The sequence below is a fragment of the Clavelina lepadiformis genome, chromosome 5 (genome assembly GCF_947623445.1).
Source record: "Clavelina lepadiformis chromosome 5, kaClaLepa1.1, whole genome shotgun sequence".
Lineage (NCBI taxonomy): Eukaryota > Metazoa > Chordata > Ascidiacea > Aplousobranchia > Clavelinidae > Clavelina > Clavelina lepadiformis.
In genome coordinates this window covers 15,772,347-15,794,382 of record NC_135244.1, presented here as the reverse complement: position 1 = coordinate 15,794,382, position 22,036 = coordinate 15,772,347, and the positions used below count along the sequence as shown (strand labels likewise).

The window sequence follows — 22,036 nt, the reverse complement described above, 5'->3', positions numbered from 1 at the left end:
ACAGCAGAGTCGACGGAGGAACCGAAACTCGTTTATAAAGAGAAGAGAATACAGTAAAGCAAACAAACACGTCCCCAGCATAAGAACAATGAACACTCATAGAAACCAGTCGCTTGAAGCAGTTGCACCTCTTTCAAATTGTAAAGACATTTCTGTCTTTTTGATTTTATGCTTGTAGTGTTTGCTGAACTTACTTTATAGCTTACCACAGCTTTCGACAATGAGCTTCGGTGCAGACAACGACGGGTAAGTGAATTAGGCTAAATGATTTTTTAAGCAATCGCTATGGTTGTTGGAAAATTATAGTTAGCAGTGAAACAGTGTGATTACACACTACTTAAGTAATTATTGAAATATAGGCTAATAAACAACATATTTAATGGGAATTTCAAACAATATTTTTATATTTTGCTCTAACACCGTGTTGTTTGCAGCTTACTGCAGCTTCTTGCTGGCCTTCAACGCTTGGGTAAGATTTAGATAAATGATTGACATATCTCACATCAAGATACGAGAAGTTTACTGCTGCATCAATACAGATTTGCTTGTTATACTACTGTAGGCAGCTGCTTAAGGCAACATTAACATTTATTCATAAATTACAGCTCAGACTGATGATGATGACGACAATAAAAGCGACCAAGAATCAGGAGCAACATCAGGTTTGTTTAAGCTCTTTGATGCACTATAACAATAATAACATCATCATCGTTATATAACATCACGAAGCATTAATAATAAAAAAGCCCATCACTGCTTAACAAATAGGCTTTTGAGAACGGAGCAGTGTTGCTTTTTTAAGTAGATTTATTAGAGCTATTGATTTAAAGTATATTTATTTATCATGGAGTTTTGTATGCGACAGACTGAATTTTGCCCGTACTGACCTCGACATTTCAATGAACCAACTTCCAGTCGTGCTTTATTTGTTGCTTTTTATCTTTTGTTTTTAGTTCTTTATACTTTACAATTTTATTTTCATTTACATTGACGTGTGCTTTAGTGACGGATAATTTTGTAATTATTTGAAACTATATAGTTAATAGCCTATCACAAGTTTGCAGCCAGGCATAAAGTTAACAGAAAAGGCTGTTTTTTAAGTGTAAATTTTTTAATTTAACAAAATTATAGCTAAATTAAATTAGAACTAATTTATGATAAAAATAACCACAAGATAATAATATTCAAATATAATACAGTATAAAAATTATAATACCAAACAAATCAACGCTATATGTTTAATACTAAGCATAATCTCAAATCTACAAGCTGCACTTCTGATGAACGACTTCTCTGATAATATAGTTATAACGTTTCGTTTCGAAAGAGCAAGTTGCTGTTACAAATGAAAATTTAAATAAAAAACGTCGTACACCGGAAAAGCAGCTTTTATTATAGGCTATATACAAGCTTTGCCAGCAAATTAGCAATGTTAACACAATATGTTTTCAACTGCAACTGATGTAAACATGGCTACTGCGTGGTGTTTTAAAGCATGCTCACCTTTCCCCGCTTTATAATGTATAAAAACTGTAACTCTTGGCATAGATCAACGCGAGACATCCTCGGAGCAATCCACATCAGTCGAGCGCTTACTTGGCCTTGAAGGTGAATAAGTTTGCGTTGGTTATTGTTCATTCGAAGTATATTGGCGTGACAGCCTGCATTTATTAATTACTTTCTTTAGTTACTCTTATTCTTTTGATATAGCCGCTTTAACCACTGTTGAACGTTTTATTTTAGCAAAAGCTACCGAATATATGGAGGAGGGAAAACATGAGGAAGCTTATGGCTTGCTGAAAAAGCAATACAAGCTAGGTGCCAGCGTTTATTTCGTTCGGGTATTGATAAAATATTTCACTACGCTCATTACCACCGATCGTGACAACAAATGCCAACAGATAATCAGCGAGTTGAAAAGCAAAATTCGCGACGAATTAGAAATTCCACCTGACGATTTAATTAGATATGCGAAACAACTCCAGGTAAAAAAAGAGTACTTTTCCGCTTTCTTGTTTTTTCAACTTGGTGCTTCTCTTCTCAAAAACGAAATTGATATTGCTAATGTAGTCAACGGCATGCAAACATGCGCTTTAGGTTGCAAGTTAATAGTCATGGCCCTGGTAAATCAAAATTTGGCTTCTAGAGCTTTGATAAAGCGCCAGTTCATTCCACAAATGTTGGAAATGAGAAGGCACCTCAAGGTTGTCCATGGTGTGGATAAAAAACAGTTGTGTTTGGTTGAGGCTAACTGCTTGCATCACATTGAGATTTTCCAGGGGTTGGTTGGCGATCATAATGCTTCTGAAGCTTCAATAAATGAAGCCGTAAATCTGATGCGAGAAACACTTGGTAGTGACGCAGAAAAATTCGAGATTTTCAGTACACACCTGAACAACTTAGGGGGCGCTTACCTGAGGAAAAATAGACCCCAAGACGCAGCTAGAATTCTGTCGCAAGCCATCGCTGCAATGCGAAAAGCTGATTTTAGCACAGAAGCAGAGAGAATCAGTGACATTGCAAAAGCTGAGAACATGCTGCAAAGAGCTCGAAGCGAATTTTAAATTTACTGCTGGCACTACACTTGTATATATCTGCATTTGTACATAATGATTGTACTTTTGTTATTTATGCGACAGAAAAAATTATTTATTTTATAAATTTCTATTAATGAAATGAAGTTGCTTCATTTATCATTTTCTTTTCTTCGTTTTAACCGTGACTTCCATTTTCAGACAAGCATGTAAAATATCTTACCCAAATTGCAATGCGTTTAAAAAAATTTTACAACAAAGTTTGCAAAAAACTGTATCATTATAATCCTATTGCAAAACAGGTAAACGATTTTTGTCAGGTTTGTTTATGTTTTTGTGCACGTTTTTGTTGTAATCTTCACGTTTTCAGTAAATCTAATAAAAATAACTGCTTTGGATACTCTTGGGCGTTTGGGGAGACCTGGGACAAATGTAACACGGGTCAAGTGTAACAGTTTAAATGTTCCTTGTTTAACTACGTGGCTGTCGAAAATTTAGACAATACGTCGGCTTTACAACCAGTATAAGCTAAGATAATTATGTCAACTGTAATGTATGCTAAAAAGAAAAGATCAACAAAAATTTGTTTTTAAACCAAGTGAGTAATTTCTAAAAAAACGGAATAATTTTGCCTGCATCAAACAAATAATAAAATCAGATTCTTGGCGGTATAACAAGGAGGAAATAGGAAATAAGAGTTATTATAAATTAGTCTTTATTTGTGCAATTGGTTTGTAGAAGATTAGAAATTTTGGTCACAAGTTGGATGCGTATGCTTGGGTTTATGGCGGTCGGCATCATGTCAAAGTCACAACATTGGACAATATTTTTAATTTCTTTGCTTTACCGATTCTTGACATTCCTGAGTTAATTTAACGTTGATTGCGTTGCTTTATATTTTCATGTTCAGCGTTTATCAAGTTAATCAGTTGTTCCGTAAGTTACCGGCTCAATATACAGTCTTATTTTCTTAAGTATGTTGGTCGATCGATCCCTGTGAAAGTGCTGCTGAGAAAGACATGCAATCTCGTTGGTAGTGAAGGTGAGTTCCGCTCTCACTCTAGGTTCTGATGATGGTCAATAAAGTTTTATCAGCCGTCGTCCAAGTGGGCTTTAATGATAGAAGACTGTTCGTTGGAATAGCTTCCGAAGGGACTCATAGCCAATTGGCAGGGACGGCCACAGATTGATTGTAACAGCTTGCCGAACACTTTATTAAAATATCACTTAATGATCTTTATCTTCACCCACGGTTCAACCATCAACTTTATTTGTTCCAGTCAACTTGATCACACATGCTTTTAGAATTTGATGAATTTGTCGACGAATCATGCTGCAAGCATTTCAATAGCAATCGGCAAGGTGAATGATGGATTCAGTGCATGGTATGCAAGCACTGGATCTATAAACGTCGTGTTAGTGAAGTTTAAACGTTTTTTTTTCAAACCTGTTACGCTGACACTGATTTATAGATTCACATATGATCGATTTTAATGATTTGTAATAAAATAGCAGCTTTAAATATGGTGTTACAAGTTACAACTGACCCAGCGTCACCAGTATGCTACAATTGACCGAATAAACGGGAAAAATGTAGGCCTAACAAGAAAAAGTGTATATTAAGATGAAATTTACAGCAATATTGAAGATGGAATGAGTTTTGTAAACACTTGCGTTAAAATAATCAATGTCCGCTGTTCGATAATAAGAAAGCAATGCACTTGAATATTTACGAAATCGCGAGAAAGTCCGTAAAATTATATCAAAGTCGTTTTTTTTTGTTTTACAAAGTCCGTTAAAGTTGGTTACATGTATAGCCTACTTTTCCCATTTTATACCTCTTAAAAGTTTCGAAAAAAATTTTTTTGAGATAGGCTACTTTCGATTTTCGGAAGTATCTGAGTCAGATTTGAGGTTAGTGAGAAAACCATTTATAATAAGTCGGTAGAGTATCTTATAACTCAGAACTAAAAAATAACTCTACTTGCTAAGATATGTTTGGTAGTGTACTGGTCCGTGAGTTCTGGGTAAAAGTTTCTCACCAAATTGTTGCTAAAGAATGTATCAAAAGCTATTGCTATTTAGTTGTATGCTACCTACCCTACTTAGAAGGATAAAACCGTTAGCTCGATAACTGGAAATCGAGCGATGAGAAATTATCGCGGAGTTAATAAGCCGTGCAAAGACTTTTTCTCAGTCCGAAGAAAGAGGTTAATTATTATGATACAACACCGTATCATGCCAGTTAAGAAAATAGTTGATTACTTTCTGCAACAAATTTCTCATTGTGTGTTTGCTTCATAACTAGCACAAGGGAATGTAAAGGTTAGACAATACTGAAAAGAAAGCGAACCATGATTTACTTTTTGAAACGCTACATTTTCTACCCTTAGATATTATATAAAAACGTGTTTAGTTGGTGCCACCTGCAGCCACCATAGTCCCACGTCAGGATAAAGAAATAGAATGGGAAACACTGGGTTTGCATTGGCGCATTGCTGTTAGATTTCTATGATCAGAGTTGAAAGCGTGGCTTTTCCTACTCTGATATAATTTAGGACTGTGCTTGCTGCACAGCAATTTGAAGTGAACACGTTGTGTACAACTTATGAGATGTATAACTTATCGTTTTAGGTTTGAATCAGCAGCATGGCATGTCTTTTCGTACACTGGCTACCCGACCCTATTTTATGAGCTTGTTGAGCGGGCTATTTCGCCCAAAAAAAACGGCAAACTTTTAAATCTGGTACCGATAGACCTTATAGGCCGAGTGCAAAGTGTGGCAGGAGATTTTCCAGCGTGCATGCCAAATTTTTTATCTTAACAAAGATTTATAAGAATCAAACAAAAAAAATCTGGTTGTTTGAAGAACACCAATGCTTAATAAATAAATAAAGAAAGAATTAAGGCTTTGGTGCATGTCATCATGCCAAAATTTGTGTTGTCACGCACAATTTCTCGTCGAAAACTGCCCTACTTTCCAGTCAGGTCTTTCACGTGTCGAAACTCAAAACCAATCCCCGATTTTCTAACGGAAAAGCAATTGTGTTTATAAGTGTTTTATTTGATAACCTTGACCAGAATTATAGATTGCACTGTGCATTTTTAGCAATAAATAGCCTAATACTGCTCATTTCGCAAAATTTTTCGTCTGGTATATGGCTACATTATGAGGCATAGGTCAGATAAAAGCTACCACAAACGCAAAGTCTATGCAGCATAGCGCTATGTATACCAAATAACTATAAGAACTACTGCAATGTAATATTGTATTCTACAATATTGTAGTATAATATTCTATTCATTCCAAAATGGACGGGTAAAGGATGGCAGTGCTTCAGCGTTCTTCTAAATAAAACAGTTTTATGTAAGTTGTGTTGATATAAATTTTGTTACTTTTATACTTCCAATGTTTCTTTCAAATTTCTTTACCTTTGGTATGAAGTTACCATGATGGCCTCGGGCCAGTAAAAAACAGGTGCTGAGAAATAATTTGGACACCCCTGGCATAGCAATGCACACACAAGACTCACATTGTACACAAATTTCTTTTACATGTAATAGAGATAGAAGGCAAATTTTGTTGTTTTAATGCCAAATGAATGAAATAAACAACTTATGACAACAAATAAACAATAATAACACTGGTCAACACGATTTTTGCGGCAGACTGTGTTGGGGTCTTTTTTACCTAATTTTGGGGCGCTGAATCCGAATCTGGCATTATTTTTTTTCTATCACATCACGTTTTTGAAATAATATATATGATCAATATAAATAATACCGCAAATCAGAAACCGCTTTGAAATGTAGAGGTTGTTTTAATCAAAACTGCTGGAACGCTTAATCATGCAAAACACGAACACAAAGCCTCGAAATCATTTAAAAAACATCACTAGAAACTAGCCGTTGAACAATCAATGTAATGATACAAAACTGCCACAATCTTTAAGACCTCGAAAATTTTCGTTTTAATGGCTTTCGTTTATGGGTAGTGGTGTAATTTTCTCTCTTCAATTTCCAGCAGTAATCTGCCATCATCTGGCAGTCCCATCGGCCTTGGTAGCGCTCTTCCATATAACTCTAATGTCTTGGTTAAAGCGCTCACCTTGTTCTTCACTGACGTCCCAAAGGTTTTCGGGAAAGTAATCTAAATGATTTTTCAGAAAATGTAGCTTTATGCTCATATTGCATTTCATCTCTTGCATGCTGAATAACATTTCTTTTAAGAGGTCTCGATAGTTATCTGCCTTTCTGTTGCCAAAGGAGTTATTAACAACTAAAGAAAAAGAATTCCAAGCCCTTGCTTCAACTCTGTTTATTGATGCTGCAAAGTTTGGATCTCTGAGCAGCTTCCTTATTTGTGGGCCACTAAAAACTACAGCCTTTTTCTTTCTTTTCTTCACTGAGACTTGGGAAGGCTTAGCAGATGTACTTAAAGCAATCTCCATTGTGATCAAGAACCTAAACTCTAAAGCATTGTGATCAAGAACCTTAGCATACCATTTCATTGCCCCAAGATTGGTGGGAAGTTGCAGCAGGATGATCTTCTTGGTATCTACTAACGGGTTATGAATGATATTTTTCTCTCCAGGTGTTAAACTGCTCCTTTCTGGCTACTTATCTTTTATCCAATGCTCATCTATGGCTCTGCTATCCCAGTAGCAGAGAAAACAAGGGTTTTTGGTGTAACCACCTTGCTGTCCTAACAGAAGGTTCATTATTGTTATGTCTACACATAATGCCCAGCCATGATCACTGTACTTCAGTGTTTCCAGCACATCCTTAATGTTTTCATACGTCTCTTTGAGTGTCACAGAATGTCCTACTGGAATCGATGCATATTTATTTCCATTGTGAAGTAACACGCACTTCAGGCTTCGTTTTGAACTCTTTTCTTTTACATTATACAAACAATGTTATGTTTATTGTTGACAATGTTTACGTTTTACTAAAGAGCAGGGTGCTGTCACAAAAAGCATTGGCCTTTTAAGTCTCCAGGGCAGATGTATACAGATAAAGACGGTAACTCAGTAATGAGCTACCAAACGTGATGTATAAACCAAGCGCGATGTATAAAGATGGTAACTAAGTAATGAGATACGAAAAAAAAATGAATGCGTCCACATATATTTTCGAAATTCGAAAAGAGGTCCGTGATTGAAAAAAGATTGAGAACCACTAGATTAAAGTTTACTGAAAACTCTGTCATTCTGTGCTACAACAAAACTTCCAGCCGAGGTTTCATCATAGGTGATTTCAATAACAATATTTGATTTGTTGCTGTTATACGCTCACCGTACCGTCACTAACGAAAGTCAAAATTTGATCAATTTATGAAATTGGGGAAAATGCGCAGCGAAAAAACCTGACGTGATAGAGCAATTCTGAGCTCAGAATTGGATTCAGCAACCAAAACTTAGCCTAAATCAATCATCAAAGTTCATGCAACAAAATTTTTTTTTGTTTTTGTAGACCAGTGTAATGAATAAACAACTTATTGAGACTTCAATGCTTGTCTCCACACCAAAGTTTTTCATCTATTTTTTTTTCGTTAAAAATACGATTGCAAATCATTTTGTGAAAGCTTTGTTCAATTATTTATTTATCGTAGTTGTGAAGGAAGTTCACTTTGAAATATGGTGACCTCATCGAAGCAAAAGTTACCACCAGGCAACTATTTTCTGGATATATATTTACACAACTTATATCTTTGGTGTATAAAGTGCACCAGACTAAATCTAATTGTAAATAACTTCTAAAGTACAATATCAGATGTTTCCAATCCGAAATCACAGCGTTATCATGCATATAACAGCATATGGCAAAAATTTAGACAATTTTATACAATAGTAGCAATGAAATTAAAACTTCACAATCTTGAGTAAGAGTTTGTGAATACGACACTGCATGTTAGTCTTGCATTATATTGTTATGTATTAAAATTCTTGGCTGTTTTTATTATCTTCTGGTGTCTACAGTAGATAAGCTTTGTTTGTTAGCAATATGGCAAAAAATAAAAAGAAAGGATTATCTGATAAAGTACGCAAGTCTAAATCAAATGCAAATTCTGCCTTTGGATTGGACAAAGTAAAAAATAATCCTTTTGAAATCAAAGTAAACAAACAAAAGCATAACATAATTGGAAGGAAGGTAAAGCATGATCTTGGATTACCTGGTGTGTCACGTTCAAAAGCAAATAAAAAGGTACTTAAATTCATAAAATACAAACATGATATTGTTATCTGTTTTTTTCTTTAAATGTTTTATTTTTTCTACCTAGTAAACTTGAATTTTTGATGTTAATTTGTCATTTTGTGTTTAGTTTCCAGCCATTCTTCCTTTTTAATAGTTCCAATAACCAATTCAATGAGTTTGGAACTTTCAAACTATTTGGTGGCACGTGGTTACTTGTTTAACAGTCAGCTTTTGTAATTTTAGAGGAAAGAGACTCTATTGCAAGAGTACAAGTACCGCAACAAAGCAAACAACATCAAAGATGAAAGGTTTGGTGCAAGTGATGCCCAAATTTCTTTGGAAGAAAAAATGCTGCAAAGGTTTTCACTTGAGAGGAAAAAGAAACACGAAAAAATGTCACAATTTAAGTAAGTTGACTTACCAAATGCTGATGGAGTTCTATCTTGTCGTTGCATTAATTTCTTGAGAATGTAATTAGCATTGAATACCATACTTTGAGTCATAAAAGAGTGTTATCATAAACTTTAAATGATACTGAAATGTTGAGCAATTTCAAAATTATATACATAACAAATTTACTTGATTAGATAGTGACAAGTGTACGAAATGATTTAAGCAAAAAATAAAAGGTGCGTCTTTCGTTTGAGTGGATACGGTATTTAGTTTGAAAGATTTCATATGATGAGATCAGATTCAAATTTACACACTAATATACTCCGCACCAGCAATATGTAATTGAGAATTGATAGATGCAAAGTCATGAATTGGCTACGGCATTTTATTATAGCTTCTTAGTTAATAGGGTGCAAGATATGGCATTAGTACAATATGATGCCTTTTGTGTACGGTAGCCTTAATGATGATGAAGAGTTAACGCATCTTGGACAATCTTTATCAAAGATCAACCGGTTTGATGATTTCATGGACAGTGATGGAGATGAGGCTGGTGGAACAATGTCAGGTTTGGCATTTTTATAAAGCGTTTTATTTTTACTTGGTGGCTTGGGTAACATCGCTCAACTGAGAGACATAGATAAGTATTTTCTATTGAGAGGAAGGAATGCTTCAAACTATGTGAATTTTTACTAGTACTGGGTTTTGTTTTGTGATAAAATGCTTTTTTCTTGATTGTCTAAAAATTCATTATTATATACTCTAAACATTTACAAACTTTATACTTTTACTCAAAGGGGAGTATGTTGAACATGCCCACTTTGGTGGCGGTATATTTAAAAAGAAAGTAGATGACCCTGTAGAAGATGGAATTAAATCAAGAAAAGACGTTATTGAAGAAATTATCGCAAAATCAAAGAAAGCAAAGGTAAATGAATCAACCTTACTCTAAAATATGACTTTTCAAGATCAGTGATGTTTAGATATGTGGTCAATTTTTGCAGTTTGAGAAACAAGCCACAAAAGAAAAATCAGAAGAATTAAGGGACAAGCTGGATGATGCGTGGGAGGATTTCCAAAAACTCATCAAGCCAGCTGTGCGAACTTCATATGGTACCACTGGTTTTATTAGAGCAAGAAGTGTAAAGCATCTTTTTGATTTTGTTTTATAAACAGTAATTCATCTTAAACACTTAGTTTAACATTACAGACAAGGAAGAAGCTAGAGAAAAGTCAAAGCCGGATGATTATGACATCTTTGTGAAGCAAATGTTGTTTGAAAGAAAAGCTGCTCCTACAGAAAGGTTGTGATTGAATGCTGACATAATCGGAAAATGTTACAAATAATTTTTAGTTGATTAATTAATGATATATCTTTCGGCTTACACAGAAGTAAAACAGACGAAGAGTTAACTGCTGAAAGGGAAGCCAAAATGAGAAAACTGGAAGAGGAACGACGATTAAGAATGCTCATGGATCAAGAAGAGGGCGAAAGAAAGCCAAAACATCAATCTGCTGATGCTCTTGATGATGAGTATGGATGTGGTTTCTGTTTGTTAAAACTTAAAAAATGAATTCGTCTTGTTTTTGTGTTCTACTTAATTTCCAAACCAATGTGTTGGTGAAGTAAGATAACTGCAAGAAGGTAATAGTATTCAGGCGTTAACCAGATTATAAAGCAATCTCTAAATGTGTTGAAGTTTTTCATTTGATAAAGAAGAAGTTGAAGTTGAACCGCTTTCATTTCTGCCTCAGGATGAAGAAGATACGGACGATGTGAGTTGAAATGTTTACACTTTTGTCCTGAAATTTGTAGAACCCGGTCATTATACTGTTAATAAGTCGCTTATGTACGAACAGTAACGTTGAACATAATTGTGTTCCCAGGAAGATAAAGCTGATGAAGATGAAAGTAAAACTCACAGTGACGAAGATGTTGATGATCTTGTCCTTCCTGAAGAGGGGTCAGATCTCGGTGATCAAGGCATTGGTGAAGATGGAATTTCAGTGGATGCAGATGAACCTGAAGATGGAAGTGACAGTTACTCTGACATTGATTCTGGCAACGAAGATGATGTTGATGTCGAAAGTTTAGAAGAGGAATTTGTTGAGAAAATAGAAGTAACCGTTGAAAATCCAGTAAAGACCACCACTCCTTCCAAATCAAAATGTAAGAAAAATTGAATCAAAATTTAATGCATGTATCAGAAACATAAAGTATTACTATATCCTGTCTAGTAAACAATGTTGTAATTTAAATCTCATGAAGACTGATTTGTGTCATTTTCTGCGAAGTTCCATCTTCATATTCTGAATTTGTGTCACTGTTGTCGCCGGGAGTTTGTCCATCTAAGGTTGTTGCAAAACTGCGTAAAGAATTTTCTCCTGGCCTAGGGAAAGGAAATAAAGCAAAAATGATTGAACTTTTCACCTACATTTGGGAACACTGCTGCATAGCAGCACAGAAGCATGTCCCCGAACTGAACACAATTTCTATACTGACAAGGTATTGGAGTTAGACTTTCATAGCACGCTGACTAAATGCTGTCCATTGTGCTGAGTCTTTGCTAATCCTAAGTTAACACATGACATATTTTCTGCAGCCACCTTTATGAACTCTGCGAAATGAACACAGAGAGTTGTGCGCAATGTGTTAGCGAACGCCTTAAAAGCCTGCATTACAAACTTTTTAAAGCAGAAAAATCTACCCAGTGGCCATCTCTGGAAACAGTAAGTTTGAATATAAGGTTTTTTGTTGGTCATTTTCTAGGAGCTTGTGTTTTTACTGTGTTCGTTCTTTTGCAGATGATTCAGTTCAAGTTGATTAAACTGCTTTTTTCAACAAGCGATTTTCGCCACAACGTTGTCACGCCTACACTTGGATTTATGTGCAATATATTAAACAACTGTCGTGTGCTCAGTTTAAAGTAAATATAGGCTTTTTCTCAGTTTTCTATAAATGATTATTGTTTAAATTCCAAAACATTTCGTCACAGGGACGTCGCCCGTGGCTTGTTTGTTTGTACTCTGGTATACGAATATGTTTGTTTTTCAAAGCGATTGGTTCCTGAATGTTTGAATTTTCTTGCCACCGTGATCAGTATGGCAATTAGAACTGGTGAAACAACCCAACCAGGTGAGCACATAAACTCCATAAAGAGTAGCTGATTTCACAAGTTTTGAATCTATTCGTAAAATATCAGAAATGTTGTCCACTAAATGAGCCTTTTTTCTAGAAATCCCCGAAGTTGCCATGATTCGTCGTAACAGAAAGAACTGTAGTCTTTTGGTGTGTAAAGATCCTACGCAAAGCGATGTTACTGACAAACCTAACCTTACCAAACTTCTTAGCCAGGATTATACTGACGAAGAAGCGACCGACGAAGAAAGGTGGTAGCACCAATGTTCCCTCTAATTTTTCACCAGTCTGAGCAAGCACACTTACTCCCTGAGCGGTCCCTTGGACCACTGTGAGCAACATCAGACGTACGCTCTGTGGCCATTATTATGCGTTTATTTTATTTTTAATTCAGGTTAGATTGTTTTTCTTGTGCGCAGCACAGATTTTCTGTGTGCAGAGACCGTGGCAGCAGTGCGCATTTGCGCACGCGCGCAGCTTAGAGGGAACATTGTGGTAGCACCCTAACAGTTTAAACCCCCCCTCCCCATTGAAAAAACACCATTTCATCCCATCCTAAACTTATGTAGGTGTCAACTGATTCGAACTGCCTTTCGACTTTCGGATAAATTCGCAAATCTTTACTCGGAAGTCCCTGCCTATGATGAAATCTTTTTCTCTTTGAGCCGCGTCTGCTCACTGTTTATCAAGAGCAACGACTGCTGTTTACAGCAACACGCGTCGTCCTTACTGGAGACGATCAACTTGTGCTGCGGACGACCAAGAGAACCTCTTACTTTCGGCAAAGCAAAACCGAAAGCGCTGAGATTATACGACCCCAAAGTTGAAGATACAGTGTAAGGACATTTTGATTTTCATGCTTAGCTCTAAACATAAGCTACAATTAGAACTCCCATGATTACCTTCGATAAGTTAATACGATATTCGTCCCGTAGATTCATATTCTCATTAACTTATAATATAACAATAACTAGTCTTTTTCGTCGCTGCATTTCTCACGTTTGTGGTATACAGATAATACAAGCTTTGCAGTGTGTGATTTCTACAGTATATGTTTTAATATTGTAATAATGTGTAAGGCCAATACTTCTCATTTCAGAGGTGAACCGTTTCAGAAACGTTCCAGGAAACTGAACGCTTCAAAACGAGAGCGGGAACGTTTGCTTCACAAACGTCGTCGAGAGATGAAGGGCGCAATGAGAGAAATAAGAAAAGACTCGAAGTTTATATCTCGACAACAACAGAAAGAGCAAACAGAAATGTATGTTTGTTGCTTTTCATTCCTTGTCATTTATCCTCCTTCAAACTTTTCTGTCACTCTGATGCTGCCGAAAATATTTCTACCAACCTTTTTACGGACTGTCAAGTCAGTGGTTTTACTTCTTTTTATTTGTAGGGACGAAGAGAGAGCTGCCAAGGTAAAGAGACTCTATGGGCTGCTTTCAAACCAAGAAGGAGAAGTTAAAGAGATTCAGAGGAAGAAATACAAACTGGACTTGTAGTGTTTCGGGAACTGTCATTGCATTATGAACACTCCAGTCCGATACCTAACTTGGCGAAGTTTAGATAATTATCAATTCAGATTTCGCCTTCGGCCGTGGGTCTTCGTAATAAAGCACCAGCTGGCTGGGTAGTCTTCCAAGCACATATATATGTCCAATACTATTTTGATTTAGCTTAAGCGCACTTCAACTACCTTAGACAAGTGCACAGTCTTCAGTTGATGGTCATCTTTTGGTCAGCCGTCGGTATTCACTATTTTGGTGTAGTCACGATATTTTGTATTGATGTGGTTTGGAGCGTTTATATAATTGTTTGAATTATATTTAAACTTCAGAGCTTGAGGTGTAAAAACGTCAGAGCTTGTTAACGTAACAGTCTATTCATTTTCGTAGTCTATTTATTTTTTGTTTATTCCTTGAAATTTGGTTGGGTCACAAGAGCGAAACACGTTACTCGCAGTAACTGCTCTCTTCAGCTGAAATGTTTGGGTGTCACGTTAGCTATACCGGCAATTAGAAAGGTTCTTGTAAAATGTCAGAAAACTTGGCTGGATGGCGTCAGTAAATTTGGATGTTAAGGAGCTAACAATGCACGTTGTTTCTATTGCACACTGCTCTACACGGTTTGTTAGTGGCTATTAGTTATAGGTTAAATGCAAATCCAAAATCAATGAAATAAAAAACCGTTTACTGCGAGTGTTATGCTGCGCCAGGGTGTATGATGTCACTTGTTGGCCATTGTTTACATACAATGAATGGCCATTCGCCAGGCATACAGCTTTGGCAAATAACCCATCTTGGCGGGAAACAATTAAGTTAAAAATCTGTTATGTGCGGATGACTTGACGCACCGGGCTTCTAAATCTGAGCTCATAGAATGCACTTAAACGGTTTAGAGCATTTCACTATGAATCTTGGCAAAAAATAAGCGCAATGAAAGCAATAAGGCAAAAGGCAGGTAATACACCTCCCAGACAATTCGACTCAGTGATCACCGCAAGTGGGCGGAGAAACCCATAAGCCTGAGAAGACGTCAAGCATACCTGGCAGTGAAATTAACGAATGATAAAAGGTGAAACGTAGAACTAGGGATCGTGGTGTTCACAAAGCGCAAGCAAAACTTACGGAGGTTGCCAGGCTCTTAATTTATAAATCAGTTTTTGCTCCAATTCTCATCAAAATGTCGAAGGATCCTAGATAATTAATTAACAAACGAGTGATTTGAAAATGTGATTTTTAACACTATAAAGTTTTTGGTGCAATGTTTTTAAATCAAGCGTGTTAACACTGACATCCGCCAATAAGTACTATAACTTATATATAAACGTCGAACTACTATGCGTTTCCCGGTCCAGCTAGGTGAGTTTCTATCGAGCTGACATGGCACAAGCGCGCTTCGTTTTTATGGAAAAGCGAAAGAACGAGCGATGCTGTTTTTTTTTTATTGACGATCGGCACTCATTTTGTAAGAGCGTTTCCCCAGTTCTGGGAACAGGGCCAAATTACCAGAATGCTTCTGGAAAAAATTGCAAAATAAGCCATGCTTGCCATATCTGACCAGTAAAACACCAACGAATTGTTCACATATCAAGTGGCACAACCGCACCACCGACATGCCCTGATAGCAATTGGTTATTTCTCCAACTGAACTGGAAAATATGGCGAAAAACGTCGTCGCATTTCAGATTTGCCCACTTGCCTCCGCGATCCTTCAAATAGAAGAGAGAGGGTGAACCGGAAAAGCGCATTTGCATCTTAGAAAGGCCATAGGACTAATTTAAGTCGATGTTATTTGGTTTTACTTTATTTTAACTAAGATCAACCGCCACAAGCTGCAATGGCTTTCTCCAGCAAAAATACTTGTCGTTGGTTGGAAATTTGGAATTGTCTGTTGTCATCAACCTATGTAATGCCATCAGCCATCGTAAGGTACATGTGCCTAATAAGGCCCTAATAAGGGGGGTTGTCAGGTATTCTGGTTTTAATATGTTGTAGTCATATACCCTCACTAATAGAATACGATTTTTCAGTCTATTCTCATTTGTGGTTCTTGAGTTATTTTCAAAAAAGTGTTAGGTGGGCCTTATTTGGTACAGGTACCTTATAATAAGTTACCGTAGAATGATTTTACATCGACAGGAATTTGATAATTTCTTTGCATTAATAATATAGCTCAAACTCATTGATTGGAACTTTCTCCTAAAACCATTACCTATACGCATCGTAATTTATTTACGAGATACTTGGCAGTGCGGTGTCAACCAGAGACTTTCACGTCTTAAATGCATATGTACCAGACTAAATGCTTAATATTATTTTCAGCTTAGAAGCTCATCATTTTATGCAATTACAGTAAATAGATTGATGTAGACTTGTAATTGTAAATCGATAAGCAGTTAAATGAACACGATCAAAAATAACCTACACCTTAAAGTAAAACAACATATGACAAAACAAACTTATTTCATTGTGATGTAGCGATTTTGAAGTTCGAATTCTTATGTTCCAAAAATATAAAGTAATTTACATCAGAAGAAACTATCATGTACTATGTTTACAAACACACTTTTTAGAGAGAGATTTTCATAAGAGTACGCTTAAACTAAAAGCAATTCCAATTTTATTGCTTTTCCGAAAGCAAATCAGCTGAGGCCACCAGTTGTAAAAATCGATCACATATTGACGCGTCAAAGAATATTTCCTTTGTAATCACTAACAACCTGACAACACTTTACATTACAGAGATATTGTCAACAAGAACACGTTTATTCTCGTAACACTCTAATTGTACTACAGCACATGAAAAGAAGGTTACTCTACCACACAGATAGTCCACGTGTCATAGTTTATAGCAGGCGTCACCAAACTTTTTTCACAAAGGGCCAGATAATCATGAAAACTGACGATCGCTTGCGAAATTCCCACTTTGTTCAATAGGCTACCATACAATAAGCTTATTTGTGATTCAGTGAGACCGACCCGACAAATTAATCTTCCGGGCCGGATCTGGCCCACAAGCCGTAGTTTGATGACCCCTGGTTTATGGCAACGTAACACAAAACGTGCATATTTTAAATGGCACATTTTTCCTAGTCAGAGAACACACAATTTGCTTACTAAAACGCCAATTATCTAAATTATTACAATTTACTATTACAATCGCCATAGTGAGTTCAAGACAGTAAATTAGCTCATGCATATACAGTAGATACCCAGCTATACAAACGATGCATTTACAATATTTGCCCTGTGCTATACTAATTGATCGGTCACTTATCAAATGCCATTGATTCTCTTCGTCATTATAGTTTTAGCTAAGCCCAAAATTGAAGCTTCAAACTTTCTTTCTATTTTCCCATCTGTCCACTTCCATCGTAACGGTCGAATGTTACTCGACCAAGTCGAGCCAACCGAATGGAAAAAGTAGTTACTGTTCCTCATGATTTCCATTTCAGCAAGCGAAAGTATTTCGCTTGAACTTACCCAATGTGTATCTTTCCAACATTTTTCAACTCCACTCTCATTTAAATAAGAGTTGAGATCTGTTGGCACTCTCCTTACAATCTGCCGGGTAATGTTTTCCAAATGATTTAGAATTTCCAACTTAAATCCATTCAAAGTCGGAGGCGTGGCGATATAAACGAATATGGTCTTAGAACGATTCGAGTTTTTCATCAAAGGCAGATTGTTAACAATTGCATTAGCGATGTCTTCTGCGGTAATGTTTTTTAGGATTTCACAGGTGTTACGTTTCTTTTCCAAATGACATGTGCGGAGCCAATCCTCCTTATTATACCTCCAATGTACCGTGACAAACTCATCAGTACCTATATTAGCATCAATGTATGCTTCTGCTGCTTCAGTGATACATTTAGGACGTCGGACAGAATCAACGATAGCTGAAAAAATGGCATTATCCTTGATTTCTTCAATTCTGGAACCAATGATATTCAATGGAAAAGCAATTTTGTCCTTTAATTTCAACGATATTGTGTAAAATGGATTTGCATATAGAGCACAAGGTGCTGTGGTGTTATAAGCCGCTCTGATGGCATCTTGACTTGGTAATAACCAAGGTTCATATGTTAGTTTGTAATTTTCACTTGGAAAGGCCGGTACATTGGCTATCGCGTTTTCTTTTCCTGATAACCTCAGCTTGGTTGCACCGAAAAATCCCGACACACTTTTTCCTTTGATTTTGAAGATATTCATCTGTGTGTGCTTTTCAAATCTCCGGATATCAGCTGTTGTTGACGTCATGGCCTATACATTATATAAGTACATTATCAGGCTTCTTTGCTACCACAAGTACACACATAAAACCGCATTTACGCAATCAATTAAGCTGCATCTATGAGCTATAAGCGAAGGGGTCAACCTTTGCTATTAACAGGTTGTACCAAATAATTATTTATCACACGTATAGGCCCACGTTAAATCGTCACCCACGTTTATGCAATTTCATATAACTTATCGCCTACACGGAGGCAATAAAACGTAATTAAGCTATATGTTGAAGCCAGGCAGGACTAAACAAAAGAAGATCTTGCTATATGAAATCTTCACGAGCTTCACATGCATGCACTTTTACGTGTTCGGCCACTAATATAATATGTGCTTCAGTGTCTGGCTTGGTGGGCAAAAGAGGTCTACAAATATCGGGAACTGAATACGCACCTCTTGAATTGTTTTCACTAAAGTTATTTCAAATTAATTTTATCGTATATATACATTAGGGTTGTTCATATTTAATTGGTTATGTTTAAAAAGTTCAAGTTAAATAATCTCATTCCATATCAACCAAAACTAAAATGGCAAAAAAACTGTTTGAAAATTGTGATTATCTGACCCCGCTCATGAGCCCCAAAGTTTTCACTAAAAAAAAACTTTTAAAATCATCTGTCATACTTGGTTATACCGTACTTCAAAAAAATAAAATAAAATAGAATTATACACTTTACAGTCAGTATATATTGGATTTTGTTGATTACAAATGTACAGTTCTGAAGCCCAATTTACTGCTTTCATAATAATATACTGACAATTTTTTTATACACTATAGGATGAACGCAAAAACGCAAGGTGATAAGAAAATGTTGTAAAAAAAGAAAATGTGATAAGAAAATGTTCGGAAGATTCAGAATGCGATTAGTTAATTTAACTTGAACTTTTCAAACACGATCTAAATATGAACAACCATGCAGTGGTGGGATTCAATTATTTTAACATCCGGTTCTCTTACTAGCAGCATGCCATATTAGTCCGGGGCCGACGTACACATAGGCCTATACATACGCTTGTTAACAACAGGTTCGCGGAGGTCATTAAAATTCCAAGAACCGGCTGAATCCCACTAATGTGAACAATCCTAATACTAATGTGAATGTTGTTATGGATCAGGCTTAAAAAGTTACCTAAACGTTGTACTGCATGGTATAGTAGTACCATACTCACAAGAAGGAGACGTTTAATCATTATCTCGATTATTTTTAACTCCTTTTATATATTGATTGACGAATTACTATAGTTTAACTATATATGCAGGCAGCGCATCATGACAACTGTGGCCAACACATTTGCAGTGAAGTATTAATATGATCGTAAAGTATTTTTAACTATGCAAAGTTTCCGGCAAGTCGACTTTATATGTCTGGTATTATTTGAGAAGAGCATAATAAGCTATACGATTATACCTTGGACTCTTTACACTAAAAATTGCAAAAAAAATAGGCAAAAGAAACATACCTATCACTAAACTAACCTGTAAAACGACATTCATGGATCCATTACACGCTTTATGGAATTTCTCAATTGTAATGCAAGATATGAATGAACACAGGCGATTTACGTCAATTCTCTGATATGCTGGTATTGCACTTTCCTTTTTGTCCGTCGTGTAGTGTGTAAAAAATCTTGGTACAACTAAAGTCCTTGAAAACAAGAACAGTAAATCTTACGTCAGAATGTTTAATCACACTTTATAGGGTTAGAATTTTACTTGAATTTCACTTCAGTTTTTCGTTTACAAATGCCTTTCATTAATCATAGATTTGCTGTACTTTGTGCATACAAAAACATACTTTTAGTCTTTTAAACGTCACTGTTTTTTATGGTTTTGCTTTAAAAAACTGAAAATATTCGCATCTCCACCTTCAGCTAATCACATTATTTGAAGATACCAGCTGTTCTTTTACATGTTTCCATCTAACTTTAAAATAACATGCTGACCACGTGTTGTTTATTCTATACTTGCAGAAAGTATAGAAAAATATATTTACCTGTTCAGACGAATGGCGACATAAATAGATTGCCAGAAACCTACAATCTGATTATTTGGTCCCCAAATTAATCCGGGATAAAGAAATTTTTCAGCATTTAACTTAATCTGCGTAGGTAAGTTTGATACTTGATACAACGGTTGCTCCCATAACAAACATTTCCTCCTTATTTTTCTGTTGGAAGTAACTTTAGTTGACCTTAATCCAGCAAAGATATTGCTTCTTGCGTTATCGGAAACTTTTAGGGAGATGGTTTTCGTATAATTTATGAGAAAATGTGTTGTTTCATCCGTTCTTCCTGGAAATACTTCTTCATCTACTTCTTTGAGTTTTGGTGAGGCGATCGTTTTGTTTTGGATTGTATCTTTCGGATTTAGAAAAGGTTGAATTGCAAAATAGTTTCCAGAATAAAGGAAAACGTAATTTGTTTCCGTAATTGCATTTAAAATGCACAAAAAAATAAACATGAAAAAGAATATTCCCAAAAATAAAGCAATATTTATTGTGCGTAATTTCGTCCAGTATCCTTTGACGGGTAAACCCCAAGCTTTCATGCTTTGATTGCACAAAACGGTCCAACAAATAAATAAACAAGCTGACAAACAACTAAACTCGCATTCGTACAACTATCATTATACAATGTATAGAAACTGATTTCTGTAAAAAAAAAAGATTTAGTGTTAACGAGAACATTGCGGAGCCGGAGCAAGCCTTCGACTCCCACATCGGGGCACATCCAGAGCTGGACGACACCTTTTCCTAAAAGGCAAATTGCAAACAGTGTTACATAAAATCCTCGACCCTTAGTTTGAGAATCTCCGATATGACTATTTGAGCTCGCTGTCAATATTTTATGTTGAATACGTATAACCTATATTGCAATACATCTATCAAGTAGCTAAAATTATTCATTGCCATTTCATCCGTTTATAATAAGACAATTAACCTATTCTTTTGTATGACGCAGTTTAACGACATTAACCTCTTTTGCTGAAAGCGAATAATATAATCTAATCTATATTTTGCAGATCGCTTGATGCACTTTTACTTTTAAACATATCCCGCAACTTACCCCAAACATAAAGCACCTATATAAATTACCTTTTCTGAAACCTATCGGCTTTCTTATACATGATAAGCACCCGTATTAAACTCAATGTACTCCGATATAACTTACAAATCCGATAAAATCTCACCATCACCATCACCACGATCACTGATCATTTCACTTTCAAGGGCGGTTAAAATGAAAGGTAGAACGTAAATGAACAAATTAAAAACCAACTTTTTTTGAATAGTTAAAATAGTTATACATATTTCTCAGCTTCATTAATACCTTTTTAGCTGGTATTCTTATTTTTAATTGAAATTTGTTCTTGCTATTTTGAGTATTTTTCACTATGAGGCTTGAGTGTTAATCTCACAAAGGAAACAAAAGACAGAAAACCGGAATTTGCTTACTCCCCGATCTCTAATCCGTAACAAAGTCATAGAGCAGGGGTCGGCAACCTTTTGCTAGTCACGGGCCAAATGTCGAGTGTACAACTCTTTGGCGGGCCGCAATTTTCATTAATACTATAATTCACACTCACTTCAGTATATTACGCTACATTGTTGCAATCTCAATCATACCAATCACAAAAAGAGAAAAATATATGTATTCACACTTCAACAACACAGTATTAATGTGACACTTGATGCTGCTTGCTTTGTGAAAGTTTTTCAACATCTGGTGATAAGTCAGATGACGCAAAAACCAGAACATTTTCTAAATGGGCGTCGGAAATGCGTGATCTTAGCTTGCTCTTCGTGAATTACATTGTTGAAAACATTTGTTCACATGTGTACGTGCTACCAAACATCGATGCCATTTCTTTTGCATTGTTGGTCAAGCTGGGATAAAGACCACTTTCAAGAACGTACTTTTTGTAAAAGTCAAGCAGCGATATGCCCTTTGTATGAAATTTTGCCGTGAAATTTTGGTATTGGCGT

At 36.0% G+C, this 22,036-nt stretch overlaps 3 protein-coding genes across 4 annotated transcripts; 2 read left to right on the top strand and 1 right to left on the bottom strand.

The window, feature by feature from the left end:
- The first annotated feature begins 74 nt into the window (after positions 1–74).
- Positions 75–2,932, top strand: LOC143460850 (uncharacterized). The gene is made up of 5 exons (XM_076958506.1): positions 75–246; positions 435–469; positions 606–662; positions 1,549–1,608; positions 1,744–2,932. Exons 1-5 carry the CDS (start codon positions 221–223, stop codon positions 2,562–2,564), a joined length of 999 nt encoding a protein of 332 aa, XP_076814621.1. The 5' UTR covers positions 75–220; the 3' UTR covers positions 2,565–2,932.
- A 5,557-nt stretch (positions 2,933–8,489) lies between these two features.
- LOC143460216 (nucleolar protein 14-like) lies at positions 8,490–14,229 on the top strand. The gene is made up of 17 exons (XM_076957646.1): positions 8,490–8,741; positions 8,976–9,139; positions 9,584–9,693; positions 9,923–10,053; positions 10,130–10,238; positions 10,336–10,429; positions 10,516–10,659; positions 10,826–10,901; positions 11,013–11,295; positions 11,421–11,631; positions 11,729–11,855; positions 11,931–12,052; positions 12,122–12,261; positions 12,362–12,515; positions 12,834–13,100; positions 13,364–13,525; positions 13,661–14,229. The coding sequence occupies exons 1-17, from the start codon at positions 8,541–8,543 to the stop codon at positions 13,764–13,766; spliced, it is 2,601 nt and encodes an 866-aa protein (XP_076813761.1). The 5' UTR covers positions 8,490–8,540; the 3' UTR covers positions 13,767–14,229.
- Positions 14,230–16,129: 1,900 nt separating this feature from the next.
- On the bottom strand, positions 16,130–21,535 carry LOC143461183 (uncharacterized). 2 transcript variants are annotated; one of them, XM_076959004.1, is made up of 3 exons: positions 20,045–21,535; positions 19,528–19,696; positions 16,130–18,029 (listed from the first exon to the last, which is right to left on the bottom strand). In XM_076959004.1, exons 1-3 carry the CDS (start codon positions 20,596–20,598, stop codon positions 17,043–17,045), a joined length of 1,710 nt encoding a protein of 569 aa, XP_076815119.1. In that variant the 5' UTR covers positions 20,599–21,535; the 3' UTR covers positions 16,130–17,042. The 2 variants fall into 2 exon arrangements, with proteins under 2 accessions (XP_076815119.1, XP_076815120.1); XM_076959005.1 differs by lacking the exon at positions 20,045–21,535 and adding an exon at positions 19,847–20,013.
- Between the last annotated feature and the right edge of the window lie 501 nt (positions 21,536–22,036).